Source organism: Cololabis saira, chromosome 3, assembly GCF_033807715.1.
Source record: "Cololabis saira isolate AMF1-May2022 chromosome 3, fColSai1.1, whole genome shotgun sequence".
NCBI classification, from domain to species: Eukaryota; Metazoa; Chordata; class Actinopteri; order Beloniformes; family Belonidae; genus Cololabis; species Cololabis saira.
The window spans coordinates 11,550,333-11,562,996 of NC_084589.1; the positions used below are offsets into that span (position 1 = coordinate 11,550,333).

Genomic DNA, 12,664 nt, shown 5'->3' on the forward strand with positions numbered 1-12,664 from the left:
CTCTATTGATGAATACAAATGCCCCCTTTTTTCTCCCCCACCTACTAGTGTTATCCTAACCTGAAGTTTAGAGGTCATTTTATTTCGACACATTCTTAGATGAAAAACTGTCAACAAAGGAAATATTACTCTGAGCTGTGTGTCCCGCAACTCGTTATGTTGTGAGAGTTGGCTGTTTTTAACCTGATTTATATTTTCCTGCTGGCAGGTTGGCAGTCTGGAAGGTGCGTACTCGTTGAAGGACAGCAGGGGGCGCTCTAACAGAACCGCCTTTGAGGAAAGACTTGCAGCGGCAGCAGGGGTGAGTGTTTTCAACTGGTTCAGTGAATACAGCAAACACTTTGTGGAATGAAATAATCCCTTAAATGTGAGGACATGGTGGGATGGGGAAGAGGTGGGCAGGGGTCTGACTTGCACTGTCTGTGTAACGCAGCGGGAAATAGATTTGTAACTACGGCGAATCAGAGTGTTCAGCTACTTAGACATGACTGCTTGATGTATTTAACATGGCCATGTCATGAGAAATTCACACTCTGGCATAAAGTCTGATTTTTTCCCAGCATGTATATGCAAATGAAAGTTGATTTGGCTGGTGTTGCTGTTTTAATCAGGATCTAGTGTTGATTAGTGAAAGATACAGAGGAGGGGGAAAAAAAAAAGACATAGCAATGTGGTGATTAATGGTTAAAAGTTTTCCACATTCCTCGTGTTGCTCATCTGCCTCTTCCTCCCACTATCACATTGTGTCCCCTGCCACCCTCAACAAACCATTCTGCATCACCCTTTGAGCACACAATGCAGCCTCCTGACCAGGCTTCAGTTGCCAGGGTAACCGTCACCCTCGGAGACATCCCATGACAGCTCAGGGTGAAAGAGGCAGGATGAGAGGAAGGACTTGGGATGCGGCTTTGGCCCTGTCTGTTCTCCAGGGTGCACCGGACCTTTGGCCCTTCCCCAACACTTCTCCTTCAGTCACTCTCAAAACGCTCTGCAGACACATGCATGCACGTACCAGCAAAAACACCCAAAGTAAAAGAAGAATCGAACACAGTATAATTCTTTTTTCTTATGCGATTCAGGGTGCCTGTGATTAATTTAAGTTATATGTGTGCATTTTCCAGTGTATGTTTCATGATTTCATTAAACTGTGACTTTAATTACTTTTTTACTTTTGTAACTTTAGGCGAAAACAAATTTGCACTTCTGAAACGTCATACATTTTATAATGACTTGAACATTTAATGGAATAATGTTTCAGGATAATGAGCATTTGGACATCGAGACATTGCTTTTCCCTAACAGCTGCTGTTTTTCATCCTTCAGTATATTCGTCTAAAGTTTATTTTATGATAACAGGTCCTTGGTTGTCATAAAACTCAACCAATCCATTAAAATCCTTTTCTTTCCTGCAAGAAAGAAAAGGAGACGACGACACCATTCAGATAAAAAAGTGTCTCAGTCGGTGCATTTTATTTTTCTAAATTAAAAGCATTCATTACTGCTGTAAGTTTACGTTTATGTAAGACGTACAGTATGTTGGGTTATGTGCTGTCAAGCAAATTACAGTGTTTCAGCTACTCTAGCAAGCCATCTGCCAAATCCTTAGCTGTTCCCCACCCACCCACCTCAGCACGCGTCTGCATGCACAAACCTGTCGGCTGTTCTTTTTTTTTTCTTTGGATCACGCTGTAATTTTTCTTAGCAAGGGCGGGGGGTGGGTTCGCTTTCATATTCACCAATTACTGCCTCATACATTCCATACAACACTGTGTGATTGAAACAAAGTTGTTTTTTGTGTCATGTTGGAGAAACATAGTAAATACTCATTTCTAACTCTCAGTGATGCTGCACCAAACTCGGGATTCATCGGCTGGAGAAGAGTCAATGTATATAAGAGAAGAGCATGGATGCTCGACATCCTGCCACCTGGTACTTGGAGTGTAACTGTTTGTACGCATCCAGGGAAAATTAGAAAAATAAAAATAATTAGACAAGAGGAAATATGGTGCTAAATAATACTATACTACCAACATTTTAGAGTGGATCAAAAACAGATATTTTGCCAGGATTTAAACTTTGATTAAAGCTTTCCTACTTTAAATGTTAAGTAGTAAATACATAAAGGGGAAAAATGACAACAAACAAAAAACTTTATTTTTAATCTTCATGAAAAGTTTTCTCTGGGAGCAGGTTTTTAAGAATGCATCCTACAGACAGGCAGTTATCAAAAAAAACAAAGTAAGTTTCCCCACTGAGGGAGAAAATAAAGGATTATCTTATCTTATCTTATCTTATCTTCCCACGTTTGGCAAATGATCCATGATGATTCAGTTTTGGATCTTCAACATGTGACACAATTAATTCTGGTTTTAAGGTGGTTCACCTCTGTTGCTCAATACTGACCAAAGAGCGGACCTGATGTTCTTCACAGAGCAGCAGGACGATGTTTAAAATCCTACTTTGCAGTTCCAGTTAAAAGTCCTTATGGAGGATCTAATACTCACTACTTAAAAACAAAACGCTCTCTTTGGTTAAACAGTCTTCTCTTTTTTGGTTTGAATGATTTGACTTAGAAAGTGGTGGCTATGACACCTGCTGATCCAGTTCTCTGAATGCTAATGAAAGGTTTGTAACGCATCCTCTTTGAAAGGAAAATATTGTGTTCCACTTCTGTCCCTCTTTGAATGATGTGGCTGCATGTTGCACAGCTTCAGATGGCCCTAATTACTGGGATTCATAGGAATAAAAATGAGGATGAAGGTGAGGGAGCGGCGAGGCTGAGACTGAGACAGAAATGTGTATTTAACTTGGTGACTTTCTGTCTTTTTTGTTTCTTAATTACCAACATTGATAATAAAGAATTTTATACTTCTTTCAGCATTTTATTTGACGCATCAAAGACAATCCCACATCAGAGCGGTTTGGGTCTGCAGTTATGTGCTGAGAATCTCATCGTAGTTCTTTCTTAACCTCCAGGAAAAGTTCAAAGTGCTTCGTGAAAGATTGTGATGTAGGAAGTGGGGGTTTGTTTTTGTTGTCTTTACGTTATGCAACTGCGCTCCGCAGGCGTTGTTGTTTCCCCTCAAGGGACAAAATCCGTTTTTCAAACCTGAAGCTGTTGTAGAAGTGTGGAGAAATGTAGTTATCAACTGATCAGAAGGGCCGGACTCCAAATCGAGACCATTAATCGGATCCCCATGTGTTGTGCTTTTGCTTTTTTTTGACTGACAGCTGCAGTCTATGGTGTTAAGCCGTTATCACTTAAGCTACGTAGTGCCAAGTATTTTCCGTGAAATGGATATCTGAACTCAAACTCTAAAGTGAAAAGTGATTAACCAATCTTATTTTAAAGACAATATGCTTTGTCGAACTGCCAGATCTGGGTTTTACGGGTGAACCCTGCTGTATAAACCATTCCTGAGAGCTCTGTGACTTTCAGCTAGCTAATGGACTTAAAGTTCACCGTGGTTTCTCAGAGGAAGTTGAGGTTTTTCTCTAAACCTGTGCAGTCCTCTGTGAGCAAGGCTTCAGTCAGCTGTTGCTTTAATCACACTGCTACTAGCGAGGCTGTGGAAAACCATCGCCATACAAACATGCCAGGGTTCAGGCAAAACAAACAGACGGAGAGATGAGATGCACATATACATATAAGGATAAGACAAATGCACACATAAACGAACATCATACAGTCAGAAACAAATATTTGAGTATTATATTTGGCATTTCTCTCCAAAAGTGCGTCTACCTCCATTGACTCCCATGTTAAAATGACCAACTTTACATCACAAATAAATACATTCACTACAGGGTTCAGAAAACTACTTTCATCTCTATTATCAGAGTTTACATTTATGACAACTCTGAGGATGGTTTCCCTTTTTTTTTTTTTGTGTGCACTGGTATGGTGGGTTCCTGCAAGCGGTTTAATTGTGCTGCATCCGAGATTTGCCTGGATTTCCTCACTTACCGCACTTGTTTAGTTCCTTTCAAACAATTTACCCAAATTAAAGGCTGTTCACTCACTTTACGCACCTCATCCAGGTGAATCATGAACCTTTTATTTAATTGAAATGCCAGTATTAGACTTAATACTTCCTTCCAGAAAACGATGACTTCCACATTGATACGAAGCTCAATCACCCAAACAAGGTTTATGTGGTTGATGGAAATGTCGCCCGTGTTCTGATATCTGTGGTCTCGTTGTTGTACAGCTGTAAAATGTGTTTTTTTCAATACAGACATGACTTGCCATTTATAAAAAAAGCACGGCTGTAAATAACGACATGTATTCCAGTAAACTATGACAGTCGGCCGTCATGAAAGTCCCTTGAAGCTGAAGACGTTAAATATTAATTAGCCACAATTATAATTTATTTGTGGTCTCCTCATTATCATTTTGGTTAATGATGGAGATAGGTTATTTATTGGTATTGTCTGAGGAAGAAAATGTGTTAGAAGCAAACCTGAAATCATGAATTCTGTTGTTGTTTACGTGCAGTCGTATGCGTCCGGTCTGCTGCAACGTTTAGGTCAATATGTGAGTTTGTGGGGAATTAATGATCAGGCACATGATGTTATGCAGATCTTATTTTTTCCTGTTTTTGTTTAATTTCGTTTGTGCTTTCATGTAGTTAGTTAAACATCTACTGACATAGTTGGCCAGAAAACTGGCACCTTTATTGACAAGGATGATATAATGATCAGCATTTTGAAGCTACATGTCACTCGCTCAGCTTCCTTTCTCTCCTGCACGTTTTCCTCTTCTCACAGGACAGGGAAAAAAATAATTTTACCTCAATTCCTCCTCACCGTTGAGGCATTTATGCATGTTTTTTCTTTTTCTTTTCCTATTCCTCTCTCTCTCTCTCTCTCTCTTTCTCTCTCTCTCTCGCTCTCTTTTTTTAAGACTCCAGTCACATTCGCAATCCCGCAGCCCTATAAGGAGCTTTCACGCCTTTTGGTTTGCTTTAGATGTTTAATACCCCCTCTCTTTTGTGTCAGGGAGCCAGAGAGGCGTTAAGAAGCGCTGATAAACCCCACTTAGATCCCTTCCTGGCCCGTCACCCTGGCCTGCCGGGCCGCTTTAGCTGGGAACTGATCTGTGACGGCCTGCCACTCAAACTCAGCACTTCTGAAGGCTGACACAATGGAGTGAGCAACACACCAGAGGGCCCGAGGGTGGGTGAGGCGAGCGGAGCGGGGAGGCTGAGGTGAAGGAGGGATGGGAGGCCAGGAGGTGCCCTGGAAGAAGGCTAGAGGAGGGGCCAGAGTGTATCTGCCTGTTATCTGCTTCCTCTCTTGCGGTTTATTCTGCTTTCACCTCCTTTCCTTTCCTGCCTCCGACAGTTGAATGTACACGTTCACTCTCTTTTAGCTGGCAGTAACACACACACAGTTTCCCTCTGCTCAGTCTGGCAGCAGTGTGAAGGACTGAATGGAGCGGCGGTGAGTTGTGGGGTGGGTGTGTGGTTCTAGGACGGAGCTGTGCTGCAGTGTCTCTGTGATGCTGGCTCAGGTGATGTAGTCACTGCTGCGTGGCATAGCGAATCCCGGGTTAGGGGCCAGGCTGGGTCTGACAGAGCTTCAGGAAGCACAGGGTTGTGATTGATGGCCAGTGGACAGGGTTGGAGGGGTGTGTGGTGGGGTGGTGGAGGGGGCGTGGCTAGCGCAGGTGCCATCGCCATCACTTCCCCGTAGGCTGTGGGTGGGAAGCAAAGCCCAAAATGTCAGCCCCTGATATCTATGCAGCTTGACTCAGCTATCAAACTGCTGCAGCTGCCTGCCATCCACTGCATCCACTCATTCATACATGATAGCGCCGTATGTGCATGCACTCACACGCTCTCACAGCCACACTTTTTCTGTTTCCTTACTGCCACGTTTGTTCATTCACACCTTTTATATTCAGATTTTTACATGCATGTACGAATCTTTCATGACTGTTTTAAATAACTGTCTGTTTACACAAGTATTTTTTATATTTTAGTTTTTCTTTTTTTCTCAAGGAACTCACATTGTCAGTACTGGAGTTGAGGGGGTATGGGGGGGATGGCATCCCCCCTGAAATAAAAACGGTCCAAATCATCCCCCCTGTAAAACTGCCATCCCCCCTTTCCATCCCTTATGTCATTTCATCAATGAATGTGGTTTTACTGCTATTTCACATAGAGTCATCACCAGAAAAATAACTTATTTGATAATTTTCACTTGTTACAAGTAAATCTTCACCTGAAATAAGTAGGAAAATCTGCCAGTGGGACAAGATTTATCGTCTTATTACAAGCAAAAAAATCTTGTTCCACTGGCAGATTTTTCTACTTATTTCAAGTGAAAATCTACTTGAAACAGGTGAAAAATTGTTGTTTTTTCCAGTGATGAGTCTTGTTTTAAGTGTAATGAGATTTTTTTTACTAAAATCAGACATTTTAACTAGAAATAAGACAAATATTCTTGTTAAGATTTTGAGTTTTTGCAGTGATCCATTTTACTTATCCTATGAAGGACAGAGTCATATTGATAAGTTCAGAAAACTGTTTTTTATTGTTGTGTTTTGATGTATTTGATGTAAGCCCAGTGGATATTTAAAGCTTACAGAAGGCTGCATTTAACTGCTGCTATGTCATTCCTGCAGTATTTCTGCAGGTGTTTTGGTCAGTGCTATTATTTGTATTATATTATTTGTAATCAGCACAAATTATCTGTCCCCATATGATAAAATCCACCATCCCCCCTGATTTTTTTTTTTACAACTCGAGTACTGCACATTGTGCATCCGTCACCTCAGCTGTTCAGTCGTGTTTCATTCCTGTTTTTTTTTTTCTTCGTGTTCACAGTTGTGAAAGGCTTCTTCTGAACAGCTTTAATAAGGACATCCTGTGTGACGTGCCCCCTTATTTAGGTTCTCTCTTGGTTTCTAAAGTCAACACCAAAAGCTGTAGTCTCAGGCGTGACAGATTGATAATGTACACTATTCCTCGTACGCCTTTCTTTGGGGAACATGCTTTCAAAGCATTCGCACCCTCGTCCTGGTATACATTGCAGAGTCATCTTAAATTGGATTATCTCCCAAGAATGGGAGATTTTAAAGCTAGGATCAATGGCTATTTGACTACTGCATGCACATTTTCTCTCACTGAATGCAGTTGGTGATTATACTATAATGATGGTTTTTCAAACTGTTTTAGCTGTTTTTCTTTTGTTGTTGTTGTTGTTCAAGTATGTATTTTAGGTGGACCGACTGTGCTGCTTTCTTTGCCAGGACCCCCTTGCAAAAGAGATTCTGTATCTCAATGGGATTATTCCTGGTTAAATAAAGGTTAAATAAAAAAATTGTATGATTTCTTAAAGTCTTACTTTTTGTCTTTTTGTATTCATCTCAATCAATCTATTTAGAGAGACTCTTATTTTGAAGGAGAGATGAGCGTTTGCATATCATGCTGCATTTGCAACTTTCTTTATATTGAAACACATGTTCAGCAAACATTATGAAAATATATTCTTTTTGTTGATTTGATTTTAGTTATGCACCGTTTTTGGCAACTGCAATTCCAAAAGGCTTGGGAATCTGTAAAATCTGATATGCAAATCTGAGCAAATGCATTTGATTCTCAACAAATGTTAAATGTGGAACTATCCCATCTTAAAAAAAAAAGGTCATTTTGAGTTTGATATCAGAAACGGGTGTTACAACAAAAATACAGAGCAATGGAGCTTTTCTTCTTTTAGTAACAGTCCATATCTACAGTAGGAACTGAGGAGACCACATGCTGGAGTTTGGGGACTGGGATTCTCTCCTATTCTTGTCTAATGTGCGATTTGAGCTTCTGGACAGTCTTAAGTGTTATTTGTCCTAGGTTTTTGTTTCATGATTAGGATTTAGGACTAAAGGCTAGTTCAGCATCCAGACTCTCCCTCAAAGCCATACATTTGTAATGGATACATGTGCGGTTTTGCGTGGTCTTGGCTTTCCCTGAAAAAGATGTCTGGATGAGAGTATATGTTGCTATAAAACTTGTATATGCCTTCTATTATTGATGTTTCCTTTCCACATGTGCAAGCTTCCCATTCCATAGGCACTGGTGTACTCCCCATACCATCAGAGTTGCAGGCTTTTGAACTTGGTGCTGATAACAAGCTGCACGGTCCCCCTTGGCTTTAGTCTAGAGGATGCACTGCACGGCTTCTAAGAGGAATTTCAACTTTAGATTTTCCTGACCACAGGACAGTTTTCCATTTTACCTCAGCCCATTTTGAATAAACTTTGGCCCAGAGAAGACAGCTGTATTCCTGGAACATTGGAAAATGTGGCTTCTTCTCTGCATGTTAGGGCTTTACTCTGCATTTGTAGATGCAGCTGACAAGAGTCTTCTCAGTCAGTGATTTCTAGGGTCTCTGGGCCCATCAAAGGACCCCCATCACAGAATCCTGCCTGTGTTTAATGCAGTGCTGCCTGAGAACCTAACGATCACAAGCATCCTTTACTGGTTTTCAGCCTTGACCCATGTGATCAGAGATTTCAGATGATATTGTGTTCTGTAGATGATGAGATATTCAAAATCTCAGCGCTTGTTCTTGGAGAAACATTACTCTGAAATTGTTTTGACAGTTAGTGCATGCAGTTTTTCTTTTGCCCAAATTAGTGAACCCATCTTTGCATCTGAGAGACTATTTATGAATCCAGTTATGTCACTGAACTGGCGCCAGTTGCAAGATCCTCCTCGGTGAGGATCTCCTTGCTTTTGAAACTCCTTGCTGCCATCACATTCAAAAGGATCTCATGTTTTTCATGAAGTGGTCACATGTCTGTTTCAAAATTAGATATTTTTTTCTATATTGTATTGTAAAGAAAAAGGTTTATGAAATTCTGAGACATTAAACTGTTTGGATTTGGCCCCACCTTTTTGGAGATGGGACTGTAATCAATATGATATTGTGTGTGTGTGTGTGTGTGTGTAGGCTGTGTGTGTGTGTAGGCTGTGTGTGACAGTTGGATGATGAATGCGTTGATGGTGGACGGGTCAGTGTCACAGACAGTGTGGTCAATTGCGCCTTGGCCCCTGAGTCTAACCTTGAGCAACACTCCCTAAAGACAACTCAACCTGCCATTAAGACAAACACACACACGCACATGCACGCACACGCACACACACACACACACACGCACGCGCACACGCACACGCACACGCACATGCACGCACACGCACACATTCCCTGCCGAGCATGTGCCATTAGTAGCTGGCAGGACCCGGTTTGACAGAGAGCGATTAGCTCCCTATCATGTGTATTGATCACCATGTTCTGGCTGATTCTCCAGAGGAGGGGGCTGAATGGGGCTTAACAAGGCAGTTGAGACACACACAAGATAGACACACACTCACACACACTCACATCCTTGTACAGAGTGAATTGAGCTCTCAAAAAGTTTTTCTCTCCCGCTCTGTGTTGCCATGGCCCTTGGAAAATATTTGAATGTTATTAGAGGTTAAGTGAGAAATCTGAAGCAACACCTGTTTGGCCTCTGAAAAGTACGTGTTTGTGTTGGAGTTCTTCTTGGCAGCATCTTCACTTGTAGATGTGACCTGACGATTAAGAGGCGCCACAAAAGATTCCAAACTACTGTCTGATGTTTATTTCACAGACATAATCTCGGTGAGCGTGTCAGCATAAAGTCTTGGACTTGAACTGTGCAGCGCTGGGAGAGTGTTTGTGCTCGCTTTGCATCATCTCACATAAAATATCTTTGTTGTTTTTAGGAGCTTATTGAACGTATACCTCAGATGATGATCATTTCTTTACTGCACGTGCATTGCCTTGGGTGTAAAATAGGAACAGAAATAATGACCATGTTCCTTTTGATAATTAGGAACCTGCTAAATCTCGACTCTATTGTGTTTAAAACCATCGTAACTGAATATGAGTCAATATGTGTCAACTAAAATAATAATGAAAAAAAACCCAACAATTTCATTCCATTTGTAGAGCTGTGCTCTTATCGCAGCCTGCTCCCGTCTTCTTTATTTAATATTGCGTGCATATTGTTGTAGCTTTAGCAGCTGTCTTCTCGGGGTAGTTGAGACCAGCTCCTAGCTTTTGTTAATTGAGTCTAATTGAAGAACATGAAGGGAGAATAAAGCCAGGAGGCTTTTAGGACATAAAAGACTGCAGCCGCCTCTCAATAGTATTTATTCTCAACCTCTTCCACTCTGATTTAAGTGTGAGAGGACAATAGTGGCTTGACAGTGATATGTACCGTGTGTGTGTGTGTGTGTGTGTGTTTGCGCACGCAAGCGTGTGTCTGTGATCTGTCGTTTGATTTACTGCGCCCACCTTCACAAGGACCAGCCTCTTATCAGATCAAAGCTGCAGGCAGCAGCCTATGAAAGACAGCGTGTGTGTGTGTGTGTCGGTGTGTACGCATTCTGCACACTACAGAGGTGTGTAGGTGAGGTGGGAGTGTTTTTGTTGCTTTTAACCCAGGACAATGGTGCTGCAAAGGCGAGAGCAAGCGAGTACTCTTTGAACTGATGAAGAGCAAACCTTTTACTCTCCTCCACATAGATGCCCAACTCTTCCCGTTCTATGAATTTCCCCGACTTTTAAAGTAGTATGAACTAAGAGAGAAAAAAAAACGTACTTTATGTGCTCCGTGCCTGCTACTTTTTTCCTTTATCCTCTCAAAATCCGCAGTGCTTGGCAAAAATTTAAACTGGTGATTGTTTTCCGTGGGCCGAGAAGTGAAGTGGTTATAAAGCGACTTTGTTATCATAATAAAACATGAGCAAACAAACAAGATTGGCTAAATGCATTGATTTGTTGTTGTGATTTCCAGGTTAAGTGGGTGCAGAGGCAGCACAGCCACTACAGAGAAAAACGGGTTCCCCTAACAAGACCGGACCACAAGACCACTCAGAGTAAGACATATGTTTGCTGAGATCTGATCTTCAATGATTAACGGAAAACTCACATATCCATATTCTTTGTTTTTAAAATGTAAAATTCCTAAGGGCTTGTCGAAGAAAAATTTAACACTGAGTTATGTACAAAGTCTTACATGAGTTTGTATCATAAAGGTTAGGAGTAATTGTTTAAAGAAAACATTGATGTGCATATATGCTGACATGCAGTCCATCCTGATATCAGGGCACTCAGAAGAGTTCAGATGTAAAGAGAAATATTTAGTAACAGAAATGACAAAAATAACATTTTTTATTTAGTCTTTAAACCATGTTCTGTTCTTCTAGCATTTATTCACTTTGAAGTGTTTCTCTGTAATGAGCGAGGGTGTGACCTTCATTAATACCTGATATTAATTTGTGCATAATTGTACAGCATATTCAATCAAGAAAAAAACAATGTCACAAGGGTTGTGGAAAGTGCACCCAGAAGAAAAGGTGCAAATTAACTGCAAAATACTTGAGAAAAATTAAATAATGCCGATTTTGCTCTAAGACCCAAGTAAAGAGATCTAAAGCTAAACTGCCTATGAAAAAGTTTCAAGTTTCAATAAACACTCGGACTCATAATGACGGGGGGGTGACTGGGTCGGGCAGTTGGATGGGCTCGTTTCACAAAGGTCATGTTTTAAAGTACAAATAAACCCCTTCACATGGTTCACACCACTGGGTTTTATGTGAAATCTCAGCTTGTGTGTGTGTGTGTGTGTGTGTGTGTGTGTGTGTGTGTGTGTGTTAGATAAAGGCTCAGTCAGAGTAGAGAAGAAAGGTGACACTATTATTAAGTTGGTTGCAGTCTGCAACTTGACCAGTAGGTGTCACCACACACCACACCACACGCAGGTTTTCTTTCATGGTAAATATTTTATGTAATTTGGACTCTAAAGTATCGTAACTTGACTTTAAGTTCCTGTTTAGTGTGTATATATATATATATATATATATATATATATATATATATATATATATATATATATATATCTGGGTCAGAAAGCAGCATTGATACTTTTTCAGAGCAAGAAAAAATAATGTATAAGACAATGCCACAAAAAGAAGCCTGAGCGTATAAATTAGCACATATCCTAAACGTTGAAGCTACTTCTAATGAATATATTGTTATTTTTCACAGGTTTATATAGCTGCAAACCAAGTGTCACATCAGAAATGAGTTTGCAGGGTTGGAAACAAAACAAACAGTGGAATTAACACCAGAGGAGCTTTGGTGCATTTCCAAGCTACTTTAGCAAATCTTCAGTATTTGTTTGCCTTTCTTATTTACCAGGTATTATTTAGTGGAAACAATTATAGTATCATCGTGTTATGCTGAATATTTGATAAGACCGGCAGAGGAGATGTTTTGGTGTTATTCTGGTTTAGCATATCATGTATTGGAATCAACTTAATTCTCATCAGCTCTCATTTTACTTTCAGATCAGTCCACGTTATTATCAGTGTGTTGTGCTTTGTGGTGTTCTCGTACACTAACTATTTTACGGCTTTAGAGCAGAGTATGTTTGTAAAATAAACTAATTAAACATTTCCAACTGTTCACTTGCAGGAAAGAAATGAAATAGCAGTGAAATATTCAAACTCACTACACTGTTTACATTCCAATCTTGCGATTCTTATTTCTGATACTTGTGACGGAGACACAGTAACTTCTCTAGTGACATAAGTTAGAAACCCTGTGGAACATTGTATTTTTGCCAAAA

The 12,664-nt window shown here is 40.5% G+C and overlaps 1 protein-coding gene across 1 annotated transcript in view; it reads left to right on the forward strand.

Annotated features, from left to right (window-relative positions):
* Positions 1–12,664, forward strand: part of LOC133440587 (neuroendocrine convertase 1-like) — a 228,783-nt gene that overhangs the window by 34,582 nt on the left and 181,537 nt on the right. Inside the window, exons 3-4 of the mRNA XM_061717903.1 lie at positions 209–301; positions 10,829–10,910. Of these exons, the coding sequence (XP_061573887.1) occupies positions 209–301; positions 10,829–10,910 (175 nt within the window). The remainder of the gene's footprint in view (positions 1–208; positions 302–10,828; positions 10,911–12,664) is intronic.